This window comes from Gymnoscopelus microlampas (assembly GCF_963454915.1).
Source record: "Gymnoscopelus microlampas genome assembly, chromosome: 9".
NCBI classification, from domain to species: domain Eukaryota; kingdom Metazoa; phylum Chordata; class Actinopteri; order Myctophiformes; family Myctophidae; genus Gymnoscopelus; species Gymnoscopelus microlampas.
This window is the reverse complement of record NC_139946.1, coordinates 32,841,147-32,856,974: the sequence shown is the minus strand read 5'-3', so window position 1 is coordinate 32,856,974 and position 15,828 is coordinate 32,841,147. Positions and strand designations below refer to the sequence as shown.

General features: G+C 39.7%; 2 protein-coding genes across 2 annotated transcripts in view; both read left to right on the top strand.

The window, feature by feature from the left end:
* Positions 1-987: 987 nt before the first annotated feature.
* Positions 988-12,724, top strand: trmt1l (tRNA methyltransferase 1-like; the record flags this gene model as incomplete). The annotated part of the gene is made up of 16 exons (XM_084066409.1): positions 988-1,048; positions 1,694-1,792; positions 1,969-2,031; positions 2,133-2,246; positions 4,742-4,806; positions 5,475-5,631; positions 6,641-6,761; positions 8,056-8,135; positions 8,432-8,684; positions 8,950-9,162; positions 9,301-9,491; positions 10,189-10,267; positions 10,438-10,601; positions 10,987-11,052; positions 11,304-11,430; positions 11,676-12,724. 16 exons carry the CDS (start codon positions 988-990, stop codon positions 11,845-11,847), a joined length of 2,025 nt encoding a protein of 674 aa, XP_083922535.1. The 3' UTR covers positions 11,848-12,724.
* Positions 12,725-14,099: 1,375 nt separating this feature from the next.
* Positions 14,100-15,828, top strand: part of niban1a (niban apoptosis regulator 1a) — a 36,406-nt gene continuing 34,677 nt past the window's right edge. The window contains exon 1 of the mRNA XM_084065807.1: positions 14,100-14,332. Coding sequence (XP_083921933.1) covers positions 14,278-14,332 — 55 coding nt within the window. The 5' untranslated portion in view covers positions 14,100-14,277. The remainder of the gene's footprint in view (positions 14,333-15,828) is intronic.

The window sequence follows — 15,828 nt, the reverse complement described above, 5'->3', positions numbered from 1 at the left end:
TACTAAAAGATATTTGGTAGCAATTCTTAATTTTCTCACAGAGGAAATATTTCATTTCCACAACATGCCCTAAGGGTGCTATTTTCTAGTCACTATTATTAGGGCATGTCTGCTGGTGGAGATGTAGGCTTACTGAGTGCATCTTTCTAATAGTTTCTAATAGTTCATTTGTCAACCACTGTCAGGCAGTTTGGTGTAACAGCGTGGGGCTCCTGGCTCAGTATAAGACATTCTACAAATGTTTTAAATATTTTTTTGTCAACAAGCTGATGTTTGACATTCTTGAATATGTGAGTTTCAACTCAAACATTTGTCCCTTGTGTGTGGAGGAATTCTGGACTGTAATGAAAGGAGAAGACAATGCCTTACCATTTTACTTGTGCAGTAGTCTGATTCCAAGGCTTATAATGGAAGAATTATGTGTTTATGACACTTTTAAAACATTTTACAAGTCTGATAAAAGCCATAATTTAGACTATACTATACCTACTACTACCTCAAAGTTAAACCTACTACTGCTGTATGCAGTTCTAAAACAAATATCTCAAGTTCTGCCTTGGAGAGACATATCTCTCTCTATATCACTGTCAAAGCATTGTAAATGGAAATTGTAAATGCAATATTTTTCATTATGATGATAAATAAGCAAATGTATGAATGTTAAAATCTAAGAATGACAAACAGCAGCTGGCTTGTGAAATTGTTTTACACACATAATTATTGGCCACTTTTATTATCTTTTATTATTTGTACAACATGCAGTATGTTCCCGATACGTTCTACAAGGATTAAGCATAGAGGTATAATATAACGGGATTAAGCCGCTACGTGACTCTTTATTTTGAAGTCCACTTACCGGAAGTCAAACAGCTTAACGGGTTAAATTGACGGAAAACTAACGTAAACATCCGTAAATAGCTCGTAGACCGGAAATAGTAGCTACAGGGTATTATGGGATATGTAGTTTATAACGTCAATGCTTAAGCAATGGCGGAGCTCAAGGAAGGAGACGCTCTTCAGCTACACCAGGAGGACGTCGATATAAAAGGTAAATTACATCGGGGATTTGTAACTTCTGTAGCATTTTTTTGGTGTAATATGTGATCCCGAGTCAAATGCGGGCCTCACCACGAAGCTCCGCCGTGGGACCTACCAGTAGTAAATTACGCAGTACAAAATGAGGAAATGCCACGGCCTCGTCGCGGAGCTCTGCAACAGGACCGTGTGTAGGCGCACCGCACAGTGTGGACCGTAGCTCAGACAGTATTACTATTAATGCCCAAACGCGTCGTTGGAGTAGCCATGTCCTAACGCAGGGTAGGCTCAGTGGTGTAAAGTAACTAAGTACATTTACTCAAGTACTGTACTTAAGTACAGTTTGAGGTATTTATTACTTTACTGGAGTATTTACACATTTCAGTACTTTTACTTCTACTCCACTACATCTCAGAGGCAAATATTATACTTTTACTCCACTACAATTATTTGAAAACTTTAGTTACTAGTTACTTTGTAGATTTTGATTATTATTACAAAACATACATTAACCACTATACATATACATACAAACCATGTTCGTTCTCAACCAGTGGGCATGACTTGTATGAATATACTTGTATTTATTTTACCCAAATCAAATGAGATGATTGGCAAATCAAATGACCTTGCTGTCTCTTTTTCGTTTGTCCAAAAGATAGTGGTCCTCCTGCACCCCCACCCAAAGATGACCCAGCATCTGAGATCAAGAGTGAAGCAAGTGGTGATGATGCCAAACCATCCACCACAACTATTGGTAATTTCATATTCATAAAGGTTTCTTGTTTGTGCTTGGCAACTGAGTTCAGGAATCAACCGTGACAACATTATTTATGTAAAATCTTTTTGTATTATATCAATGTTTTTATTTATTTGTTTTTGTTTGTTTATTTCTTTTTTCAATGGTAACTAAAATGATTTTGTTTCTTACAGACAGACATATTTCAATTCAGACCAAACTGGAGGGCCTTGAAATGCTTGTTGACCTCAATGGTGGTAAGTCAAGTCTATCCAGAATTAGTTCTGTAAAGCATATTTCTCAGAAGCCTAAAGGGTTTAAATAACAAAATACTATGGAAATTGTCTCCTTTCAACAGCTGGGAGGAAGTCATGTCCTCTGTGTCCAGAGGAGAAATTTAAAGCCTGCTACAGTCACAAGCTCCGGCGCCATCTCCAGAACCTCCACTGGAAAGTCCAAGTGGAATTTGAGGGTATGAGTATCTTTCCAAAAGGCTAATACCTTACAAAATATTGTACTCCTCTTCGTTTTCCCCCCCTCTGAACACTACTCATCCCAAAAGGTTTCTGCACCTTTAGCTCATTGTTAAATATTTGATGATCTGTTTAAGATTGTGTGCATAGAGTTTGAAAGTTGCATTGCATTTAAAAGGCAAAACATTTCACAGTTCCTAGTTGCACCAACATCCTTATTGTGAAGCTGATGTTTACTTACAGTTAAAGTATTTAGAAAGACCGCTATGCTTTGAAGGAAGCATGAGCTCGGCCCTGGGCTCCCTAGGCTGGTGGTGGGAGTGTAGTGCCAGGATCACTTAGAAAATTGTCACCGGGTGAAAAAAAGGGTTACAAAATCGAGGGATAAAAATGTATTTAAAAAAGAAAGACTGCTATTTCCATTTGGCCAAAGCAGACTGTCACCACTCTCATTGACATGGCAAAAATGGCTTTGCCACTGAACACCGCAATGCGATTTGTGCAGCTTCTTTAATGATCTGCACATGTTGCAACTTTCTTAGAATGGCTAAAGACTAGACACGGAGGCCAATGTTATTAGACTCTTATGGTCTCTACTGTAGCTTGTGTGTAGTAATCGTTATGTTTAATGGCAGTACAATTGATGGATTACACAGCAACGTTTTCAGTACAGCTGCTGCTAAAGGACAAAAAGTGGGCCTAATGAAAAGGGACAACACCACAAAAACACTGGCTTTTGTTGCCATTTATATCACCCTTTTATATCACCATTTTATATGTGCCCTATCAAGTTTGCATGGTTCTCTAAATAAAGGAAGTGGGAGGTAATTTTTGTAGTTGTCAGCTGAGGTCACCTGTTCACTAGCCTGTAACTAGAGGCCTATGGATTGCATTTTACAGCATGGCACAGAAGAGGCCTTGCCATTTAGAAGAGGGGTTGTCTATATCTCTCTGTCTGTCAATCTTTCTCTATCTCTGTATCTACTTCTGTATCGCTTTACAAAAGTAGCTCTGTACCTATAAAAGTAGACCAATCACAGCTCATCTCACAATGATGCATGCATAAAGTAAACTACACTGCTCACTTCATGCTGCTACGTGTATACATCACCACAAGGCCAAGCTCTGTAGGCAACATCAACGTTGGCATACAAAGCCGATATTAGCATGTTAGCAAATCATTGTTTATGTGTAGGCATTGTTCAAGATATATGCATAATACGGGTGTCACGATTCAATTTTGCTCTCAGATTTAAGCTCACGATTCAATTCTCGATTTTAATTTAATCGCACACTTTTTTTATTTTATTATAATCCACCTGGTTTCGATTTGTGCTAATTTGTATCAATGATCTTTATTATCAATAGTGTTTTGAGACACGCCTATTACATATTACTGTACCCCAATGTAAAAGGATGAAGAGAAACAATTCTTCCAATACAATAACTGAATAAATGTTTTTGGCTATTCTATGTAGGGAGATTCAAGCCTGTTATACAGATAATTGCTAATGAATATAGCTGTATGAAAGCGTTTTGAACTGCACAGGGAAACCACACCATTATAGGCTCTTATCTTGTTTTTATTAGACTGTCCAAAACAGTACAGTTACAATTTGCTGCCCTCTAGTGGTGATAAACTGCTTATTTCGCTTGCTGCCCTCTAGCAGGAATACATTGTTTTTACTTGAAGTAAATAGTGAGGGCAATGTAAAACAATAAAAATTACACACAGAATGGGATGCATTAAATGACCACTCAACCACTGGCGTCTCCAGCTGATATTTCAAATGGCCTCCTCCTTCTCATAACGTATTAGAAAGCTAGCAAGATTGTACCCTAAAAGTTCATAGAGGAAAGGATGGTGCTGTTGAGCAGATTAAAATGTATTTTTTTATTTACTATTGAAAGACTTCCCATACAAGTCTAAATATAACCGACATTGACGGGCCAGGGTGGATCTTTACAATGAATGGCAGTTGGTTTTCCAAATGGGAGAGCTCTCAGAGGTGTGTTTGAATTTGGTCTGGTACAGAGTGGGGACCTTTTTAGCACTTTTCTGTAATAGTTAAAAGTACATACTAGCCTAATACTTATTAGCCACAACTTTAAAGGGACATTTTTCACCTCTGTAATTTACTTTAGCGGTCCAATTGTTCTTTCACGCCCAGATTTCACTAGAAGCAGAAACGTTCTGGGCTTAGTTTTTCTTTCAAAAGCTTTTAGTCAAAACTTAATTCTAATCAATTTAAGTTTTGTTATAATCTCTGTCTACATTCTATACTGTTGGTTTCTTTCTACCTGCATTCCCACCATCAGCAGTTAGTTAGATGTTGGGAGGAACAAGTTTGTGGAGAGAAGTACAAACCTCTCCCAAGTACGCTACGACATAAATGACTACAATAATGCAAATGCTGATTACAGGCCATTATTAGCATAAACATTTTTCAATTTAATCTGATCTCTTCACCTTTTCCCTATCAACCGTCAATAGGCCAGAGGATGTGTATCTGTCACTTACCCTGCAGACACCTGAAGCCCAACGTGAATGGGGACCAGGTAAGACTAATTAAACACATAGTTTGTCTATAGCTCAAGTTACGGTTGGTTTGGAACACAGGTTTAGTTTCAGCTGCATCTCTATTTCTGTGTCGTTGTCAAAAATTGGCAATTCATCTGCTTGCAGGGGCTTTGTCAACTTGCAGATGAGCTGTACCTGAAAAATAAACGTCTCTTTCTTTCTGTCTTGCATTTGAATTAATAATAATAATAATATTAATACATTTTATTTGTAACGCACTTTATATTTGAAACAAATCTCAAAGTGCTACAGGTTTAAAAACAAAAAGAAAGAAGAAGACAACAATGATAATAAAACAGTGAAATGAATAAACTTCAAATCAAGTCAGCAAAACACTGTAGAAGTTTAAAAAGAATAAAACAACTACATCTCTATCTAGGCAAATGCCTTGTTAAAAGGAAGGTTTTTAGGCCCCTTTTAAAAGTGTCAATGGACTGTGGTGCTCTCAGATGGTCTGGGAGGGCATTCCACAGTCGAGGAGCTGCTGAGCAGAAGGCCCGATCCCCCATGGTGCGGAGATTTGTTGTGCGGGGCTCGAATTATGTTTGGCAAGACCCACTTGGCACCACTGTGTTGTTTTTATGCGCTCTTATCTATGCAAATCAGTCTCTCACAACCGTTGTTTGTTTGTTTTAATCCCCTACAGACATTAGGGAGACAGGTGGCCCACTACCATTGTGTGGTGTGTTCCGTCACCATCGCCCGAAAGACGGACATGATAAGTCACCTGAAACGACATGTCAACAAAGGCGAGACAGAGGCCAGCTATTCAGGGGGCTCAGATGTGCCCTTTGAGGAGCCAGGTAAAACTATTATACATCTCAAGAAATACACAATTACATTGTTTAAAAGAAGAAGAAAAAAGCTTACCTCACATAGGGACCTTGTCCATAAGCCAAGATTTAGATCATGTTTCTTTTTTTAAAATAATTACTTAATTTGTATTCATTTTCCATGAAACAAGACGTAAGACAAACAAGTAGACATCACATACTTGTTTGCCAGACATCATCTTATATAAAAGAAAAATGCTGTTCTATGTTGTTAATAGGAGATTGCACACAAAAACAGATTTTCTTTCGGTCTCAAGTAAAAAAGTGGGAGTAACCAGATTTAGATAATGTTATGTCCAAACTGAAGCACCTATACAGTATGTAAAAGATCCCTTACAAACAAGATGTTTGAATGTACTGTACACAGTCTATGCAGGCTCTTCTGAAGGCGGCGTGTGCTTGCCTGACATGAGTAAACTAAAGACTCATGTTTTGTTTAAAAATGTAGGGATAGCCCCACGAATAATCTTATGATACATGAGAAATGGTCATAAATAATGCATGTATCCTCATCCAATGTGTAATGCTGTTAGGCTTTATCTGCCATCTTTCTGAAAAACTAAACAAATACTGGTATGCACTTATAGCAACACATAATTTGTCCTGGTAGACTTGCCACCCTTTTTTATGACCCATGATGTCAATTCTTTATTATTCTTTACACTGTACATTTCATTAAACAAACATGCTGGCGGGTTTCATGCTCCAACTATGTGAAAAGAGGTGTTATGTAATATAAAAGCAGATACATGAAGGAACAAAGCGCTACACTCGCAAATCAAAAAGTAAAAAACTTTTAGACAAAGACATTTAGGTCCCATATGATCCTTCACCAGGATATTAGGGAACATCTCAAGAGTGGAGCCATCGATGCCAGGTAGACTAGAGAGTACCTTACTGAAATGTTGACGCAAGTGTACCTTTTTGAAATGTACTGATGCAAGTAATGATAGAAATGTATGTTTTCCTGTCTGGCCAGCACCATCTGGACAGGCTTATGAGATCATGAAAGAACTTGGGACCAACGTGCAGCTCCTTCCTAACCACACCACACCTCAGAAGAGTGACACTTACTTCAACCGTAAGATGAAGACCAACAGGTTCGTGGACAGGTTTTGCTTGATTCAGAGTTATACAATGAAATGTCTCAAATGCTAATTGTCACAAGGACAGGGGAACTGCAACTCTCATGCATGAGACAATTGATGAGTGTTATAATTATGATTAAAGCTGCAATTAGGGCTGTGAATCTTCTGCTATCTCACGATTCCATTCCGATTCTTGGGGTCAAGAGGTGGTGCCATGGTTTTGCACTTTTTCTGTTTTCATGTGTCTATGAGGTTGATAGAACTTCATTAAGCCCCCTGGTGTTTTTATGGTGTTTTATGTCTTCTATGACTATTTTGGCACTATTTTGGAAAATAAGTAGCTGATATATTGTACTTTTACCTTAGCGCTAGGTATACTCTTGGTTGCTTGTTTTTGCAGAAAATGCACTTAAGACTTCTGGTGATTGGTAGTTTTCGTTCCCTACCTATGTTGAATGCACTTATTGTAAGTCGCTTTGGATAAAAGCGTCTGCTAAATGACTGTAATGTAATGTAATTTTGAGTTTCTTCCTGGAGGCTGAAACCTTGAGGGTCAAACGTGCCAATAGAAAAACAGCACTTTAATGGCACAGTAAAATTATACCCTCCCCCTCATTATCATAACACAACAGGTGTGGGCATGAGGAGGAGGAGGGACTAGGACAGGTGGGTGGTGCTAAGGTGGTGGAGGAGGTGCTAAGGTGAGAACCAGGTATACTTAATGAACTGGAGGCGTGTCCACATAAAAACATAATTTTAACACTTTCTGTACACTTTTTTTGAAAAAAATCTTCCTCCGAGTATAACCATAATACCTGATGATTTATGTTTTAGGGGGAGGGGGGGGGGAATCATTGAAAATCACGGCACCCCGTCTTTAAATCGATTTTTTGAAAATGAGAATCGATTCTTAATCGTCCAACATGAGAATCAATTTTTGAATTCGAATCGATTTTTTTCCTGCAGCCCTAGCTACAATCCATATATTTTACGTCATCTCGCTCTCTCAACGGAGAGAGGTAATTGGAACCATTATGTCTGAACTGCACTGACACTTGTGGTGCCTCTAGAGTTCAATCCAGGGCACCCTCTGCTTCAAATAACTTATTGTCGTCAACCTGTATGTCCTGTGTGTCCTGCCCGAATAGGGAGACCACTGCAAATCTAATTGTATTGTATTAACATACTCTTCCATATAAATTAGATTGGTTAAAATAATGTTTTATTAATTAAAATTAGTTTCAGATTGTAGCCTTAATACTGATCAGCTCAGTATTCATACAGTAAATGTGTATGCATATTCCAGGCAGCTGGTGTTTTGTTCACTGGCTGTGTTGGCAGAGGAGAGGAAACCCTTGGAGTGTCTGGATGCTTTTGGGGCCACAGGTAAGCAATTAACAGTTGATGTGTTGTATTATTATTTTTTCATCTGTGTAAATTATTTTAATAGGGTAATTATACAGATATGTTTTGCATGTACTGCATCTACATTTTCCCCAGGTATAATTAACCTGGCTTCAGTAGCTGGAATATTTTGCCTCACCTTCAAATACAATTGTGTAATAGTGTTGAGACTTGTATGCCATTAGCATTCCAGTACAACACTAGGAATAACTAGGTATTCATCACATAGCTGGGAATGTTCTGGTTGTTTATTTGCATCGACTTCCTGTGTGTCACAGGGATAATGGGCCTCCAGTGGGCCAAGCATCTTCGTAATGATGTCCAAGTGACCATAACAGACATCAGTGACCTATGCGTCAAGATGATAAAAGAGAATTGTGAACTGAACAACATCCGGGTGGAGGACAACTCACGGACGTCCAGAGAACCTGAAGAGGTGAGCAGTGAAGGAGAGGGAGGGCCCATAGCCACAGTGGAGGTTGCTAACATGGACGCCAACGTAATCATGCATCTGCGGCCCTTTGACTATATGTGAGTACAAGTGTAGGGTAGAGAATGTGGCTATTTCCTTTTCAAAGTTTTCAATTTTGGCTCTTTGACACAATTAAATTCTTATGAACATTCTGCAAAACTATTGCTTTACACTTATAATGCGGTCTAATGCATGATTGAAAAGCGATGGGCTGACATAGTCTCTGTTGTGTTTTTATATTCTTTAGTGTTTTAGATGGACTAATTAATGGGTAGGTTGATTACGTCATAAATAATCCATTTGATTGGTGGTAAAATCTTTCAGTCACCTTGACCCATTTGGCACGGCAGTGAACTACCTGGACGCCGCCTTCCGAAATGTCCGGAACCTCGGCATCATCTCAGTGACATCCACAGACACGGGCTCCCTCTACGCCAAGTCACCCAACGTCACCCAGCGTCACTACGGCTGTCACATAGTCCGCACAGAGTACTACAAAGAGCTGGCCGCACGAATGGTGGTAGCCACTGTTGCCAGGTAGACTCTCAATCTTGTGTTAATATGTGGAGTGTGTGTTTGTGTGTGTATACATGTATCTGTCAATTGTGTTTACACAGTGGCGGCACAGAATTGTCATGAGGTAACGTTAGTAATGTATTCATATTTATCTTCCAGAGCGGCGGCACGCTGCAATAAAGGCATCGAGGTGCTGCTGGCGGTGGCAGTGGAGCATTACGTCTTGGTGGTGGTGAGGGTCCTCCGGGGACCAACCCAAGCTGACGAGTCAGCCAAGAGGCTACGGCAGCTCATCCACTGCCAGTGGTGTGAAGAGAGGGTCTTCTCCAAACAAGGCAGCATGGTGCAGGGTAAGAGTAAGCCCTAGTGACACCCACACTAGCTCCTCCAAGAATGGCATACCTGTAAGTTTGTAAAACACGTGGGATTTCTACGCTAAACACAGCTGTAGAATTCTCTAACCAAGATAATTTTACATTCGTACAGTATTAGGTAAGGGAACATTGATGTTACCGCACTTATTTTTACTTTTTGACAAATTGGCTGTTGAAGGGAAGCTTCTCCTCTACAAACAAAATTTACAGAAATAATTGGGTAGATTAGTTCAAGATGTTCATTGTCACATACAATACAGCTGGTAGCAGCATTATGGGCAATGAAATGACTGTACCTGAAGCTTCCTCAACAGTATGGATAACAATAAAATATGGAAAGATAGAATTGCAAAATAGTGGGGGCACCCAATAGCAAGTGGTTAGAGCTCTACAGTACCCTATAGAGTAGGCTCTGATCCTGACAGCGAGTTCCCTGTTCGATTTCCAGGCAGCGCAGACTAGTTGCTGTATTGTTACTCCCCTACTCTTTCCCGTCTCTCCCCACTGTACGATCAATAAAGGCAGAAAAGCCAGAAAATAACAATAATTCATAATTGTAAAATAGTAATCATAATGTAAATATAGAATTTCTATATTTACATATATTTCTACATTTTCATATCTTTATTATTCTTGTCTCTTCTAATTTGCTTGTCTTGTCTCTTTTCATCAGACAACCTCTACAACCAGCTGCCCTGTAACTGTCATGGGAGCATGCCTGGAAAGACTGCTGTGGAGTTAGGACCATTATGGTAGAGTAATCACACTATTTCACTATAAAATGTCAGAAATAGCTGAAGGGCATTTCTCTGTGTAATTGGTATAATAAAATACACTGTAGACTGAACTGTACCATCATTGCAGCTAAGACATTCATGTAATGGGCTGCATTTCAACTTGCACACCAAATGATTGTTTCCAGGTCAGGCCCCCTGTTTAACACTGGTTTCCTGAGGAGGATGTTGTTTGCAGCAGTAAAACACAGTATGGATGACATCCAGCCCCTGGTAAAAACTCTCATCTGCGAGTCAGAGTGTACCACACTAAAGTCTTCTGTACACGGGTCCTCCGCTCTCGCCAACCAAGGTGAGATCCACTAATGTGCGTTTGTGAGTGTGGAGCCATTATTTGTTTGTCTGTTCCTGACTAAGGCCATGTTGTGGGACAACTTTTAGACATCAAGCCTGTTGATAGTGGATGCAAGTGCGTCCCAAGTTTGATTTTATTACAGTTTCATAAGGTTAAAGTCAGGCATGTATTGTGGTTAGGGTAAGGTGATATGGAATGAATTTAAGTCAATGCAATCTCCCTGAACGTTTGCAAAACCAAACCAACCTGTATGTACATGCATGTGTATGTGATGAAATGTACATGACTTTGAGATCATACATGTTTAGTGCTGTTTATTTTCCATGAAGCTGTACCTGCACTAGTGTTTAGTTTGACTTTGTTGGTTTACTTTTCCCTTCAGTGGAATGTGGTGTGGTGATTAAGACCTTACAGAGGGTTGAAGAGTCAGGCACTGCTGACCAGTCTGGTGAGTCACTTCTATACTTCTCTGTAAAACTATGCAACATTCCCAGCATCTTCTCCTAGACCGCAGATCTACCATGGTCCTCTAGAGGGCAGGTTAAGCTAAAACCTAATCTACACATTTCCTTCACAAGAGAATTTTAGTGAGGATTCTTTTTTTTTTTTGAGGAATTAAGATGTAATAAAATCTTGTTAAATATTTTATTATTGTTGCCCGTTTTAATTGAGTTTTGTGTTCAAATTATTTTCCTGAAGGAAAGCGGAAGACTGGTGAGGAGCCAGGTAATGTCATGAAGAAGCTGAAGTCTGACGCATCCCTTGAGCACCCAGCCTTCTACTACAGTATCCATCGTCACAGCATCAGAGGAATGAACATGCCGAAGTGAGTTACACCTTAATTTTACATCAACCTGTGAGTCTATTGGTTGTGAAGCCAGAGTGTGTTAACCAGGGGGCTGTGCACAAAATGATGGACCTATCGCTGGTGGGTCCCCACTCCCCAGATCAGAACTTTAGCAATAGATGATGAAATGTCATTCTGTCTGAAAAAGAAATGGGTCCTCTCAAACACATTTTTCCCCCGCACATGCTATTTGCTTCCCTCATTTGTGTCTTTCCTGTTTCTAGGTTAAACAAGTTTCTCCAGTACCTGACAGAGGCAGGTTTCAGGGTGAGTCGAACTCACTTTGACCCCACAGGGATTCGGACTGAAGCCACGCTAGAGCAGGTCAAGTCTGTCCTCACCAAGTACAGCGTGCCCAACGCCTCCACAGCCCAGGCCACTGAAGAGACGGTGTGATACACCAAAGGCTGACCTATACGTGGCTGAATCTTGACCGAAAATAGACGATCTACAAGCTCACAACCATCTCAGTTACCTTGTGGTTACAATGTCCACCCTGCCTGGCACTCCGTATCAAGGGTAGGATTGGGGGTAAATCCCTGTGACATACAAGCATCTTGTCCACTGTCCAGGGGGTGTCCTGACCTGTGGGCCACATGTCTCGGGAACTGTTGCTTCCCAAGGCTACTTGCTTACAAGCTCACAGCATTGTGAGCTTGTAGATCGTCTATTTTAGGCTATTTTGTGGATCAAGATCAATTCCTTGTGAATGTCATCAGTTCAGAGTTTCTCTTCAAATCGATTAAACATATTTTGTCCTTCTGTCTTTATCAGACCGACAATTCGGAAATTTAAAAAATAACTGCTTCACAGAACCAATGCAAAGCTTTTAGGGCAATCCACCATATGGGATGGTATCAGGATTTGTTTTCAAGGCAAAGGGCGTAGGCAAAGATCTCTGAACGTCTTACTACGCGAGACAATGCAAGATTTCTGCCTAACCGCAATTTTTATTTTTCTTCAGAACACACTTTCTACTACTACTACTTTTGTCAAAACTGTCTTTAATATATGAAACATCTGAATTGACTCCATTTGCTAGGAAGCTAAATGTTTGAGTGCACAGATGTAAGCTTAATACTTGCCTGTTATTATCTATACTAGAGATTGTACTTTTATTTCAGAGCTTAGTACAATGTAATACAGCAAACAAAAATATATTTTTTTTTGGAGACTATAGAATATTTATTGTTTTCCGTTTATAAAAATATTGGATCCTGTTCTGTTTATTTTTTTCTACATTTTGACTAACTAATAAAAGTTTGTTGTAAAGCCTGAATAACACTGGTTTCTGAGGAATGTGATTCATGCATTCCTCACCTGCATTCCTCACACTTCCTCTATTCTTGACAGTGGGGGAGACATGTATGGACAAACTTTTAAACCTTGCCTCCCTTACGCATTCTTAAAATTTAAACATAATAGAGTAGAGGCCTACTTAGTTTTTTGTGCTTTACCTGGTGAAGTTACTGTTATTAAGCCCTACTTGTGATCTATACATTGAGATGTACTGTTGCACTCAATGGGGTTCTAGCTGTCCGAGATTGAGACAACAAAGTATAAGATGTAAAACAATAACTGATATTCACCTATTTCTCAATGACAATTTACAATTCAATCCAGAGTGATTTACAATAGCAAAGTAAACGTATACATTCAAATCTAGGATCAAAGGTAAAGCAAGAACCTGTTACCTAGCATAAGTCTAAAGAATATATCAAAACAATGATTCATACATTCAAACTATAGGATGCCAGGTAACAATGAACCTAGCATCTGTCTAAATGATCTAATTTTCATTTTAACCTATGTAGGCTATCGGTGATATGAGACAGAGGACCAGATCAAAAGATGCCTCTGGCACATAAAAGGAGTAGTGGCTTTATGTATAAACCAGCAAACGACTGTTCCAACCAAAATTGTGCCATTATCATATCATTGTAGGCTATGTTTAGAGTTGTCCTGTTGCACTCTAATTTCATTTTGTACAGTATCTATTCTACACTGGATTTTGTATGACTTTGTACTGAAAATATGTGTATTTTCTAGTGTTAAGTGACACGGAAATACATAACTTTTCAGTACTGTTTTCCGAAATATGAAAATCAAGGGAGCAGCAACCTGTAGTAGTCCCTCAAACCTGGCCAGTGGTGGAAAGTAACTAAGCCCATTTACTTAAGTACAGGTTTGAGGTACTTTTAGTTACTACTTACTATATGTAGATTTTGATTATTATTACAAAAAATACATAACCTCTTCAGCCCTACGCCATTTTAAAATAGCCGATCTACAAGCTCACAATGCGTCATGATCTACATGTAGCTTGTAGATCTGCTATTTTCAAAGGATTTGTATACATTGTATGCATCTGAAAACCTGTGAAATGGGACATTCTGCATAATGAGTATACTTTCTACTTTTGGAACTTTAAGTACATTTTGATACCAATAATACAATACATTTTTAATTCCAGGCTTTTACTTGTAACAGTATTTATACAATGCAGCATTGATACTTTAAGTACAAAATGTGAGTACTTCTTCCACCACTCCTCAAACCTGGCGCCTCTGGCAGTATAGACTGATGAATATGGCAATGAGTGAGTGTTTACGCCACCTACAACACAACAGCTGGCGTGCCTTTCCTTTCCTCCACGCCCGTCATTGAATGACAGAGAGAAAGAAAGGGAGAGAGAGAGACTAGAGGGCGTCTTCTTTCGCTGTCGCTGTCGATGCAACAGTCAGTGTGTATTTACCTGAGGAGAGGAGCCTACCTGTTGGATACATTACGGTCTTGTGTCCCCTACTACACTGACAGCCTGGCACCATGGGGACATCCGCGTCCAGTCTGCTGGAGGAAACCAAATCAAACTACATCAAAGGTAATGCGACGCGCGTCTCCGTCCGGACCGACGCGCTTTTAATTGGCGGCGCCGGCTTCATGTGTGCTTATGAGAGACATCATTTGTTTATTGATTTATGGCCATACAACTTTGATATTAACCACTTCAACCCCCATACGGGTAAACAACGGAGCCCCTCAGGGCTCAATGCTAGTGTAGTTTCTGTTTTCTGTTATTGTGGGGAAAGCTTTTCGTTGAAAATAGCCGATTTGCGTGGCATTGTGAGCTTTGTCGATCTGCTATTTTCAGCGAAAGCTTTCCCCACAACACCGACGCTGGGGTTTAAGTGGTTAATTATTTTAGATTGTGATGTAAGCTAGATTTGAAAGCGTAATAGTGTTCTCTCTCTACGTCATTATTCTTTGCTTTAAAGTCAGTGTGTGGCTCCATGTTTCATGGAGATGGGGTTTAGCCTCCATAGGAGGGAGGGGGAAGGGGAAACTATGACGCATTCTGGGGAGATAAAAGTATGAGATGCACTTGAGAAAAGAGGGAATTTATTTACCTCCCGAGTGCTTCCTTCCAGAGACAGCTTGAAGCGAGCGTGTCAGGCTATAAAGTGGTTAAAATGATTGTGACGCTATATTTACTACTTTTTCTGGGGACCCCCTGGTACCCTAAACCCTCCCAGAACCCCACATTGAGAACCACCGCCTTAGACCATTATACCAGACATACCACCTGAGGAATACATTAGGCTATATATTACAGTTTACAGGTATGGAGACATGGCTCCAAATATCCGTTGTTAATTAGCTATTTAGCTTTTATTCATATTTGTCTTTGTGCAAAAGATGTAGGGCAATTGTCAATAGCCCTAAATCTTTTGCACATTGTTTTAGGTTTATTTGCCTAGAAAGAATAGCTGAAGGCAGACATCATGGTTAGTCTCGCCTTGCTGCAGCTGTTTTAGACAAAAAGAACCTCTATTGAATTCATCTGCTCAATCCTGATATTCAAGCCCTGCAGGAGGAAAGTGAGAGGGAGTCAAAAGTGCCAGTACCAGTTTTACTTTTCTTTCCTACAACAGTAGGCATAGGTGTGCCTATTGAGCAATATGGGTGGAGACAGACAATGGGCAACATGTATTTCTCTTGTTTATATTGTGTAGGCTAGGCCTAGGCTATGTGTGTGGCTTTTGTGAGTGATGTGTGTAATGGTAAGGTGTGAGAACTGATGGGCGGGTATGTTGGCCTCTGCTGACATTACTAGAGGTCCAGTCACCCTGAAATTTACTGAGTTCTGAGATATTTTAGCAACATTCAAAAATAGTATTACATAAATTGGTGAAATTACAGTGGTCATAAGACAGAGATATGACAGACTTATGGAGCCCAGCTGAGTGTGGTGGAAATTATTTCTAACCAGATTACTTTGGAATTTTACGCGAAGTTTTAAATATTTGTCTTACACTGTGTGTTAGCTTAATGTCCCTATGATTCAGTGGGCAGTATAGTTTTTCCTTTGCCTGATCC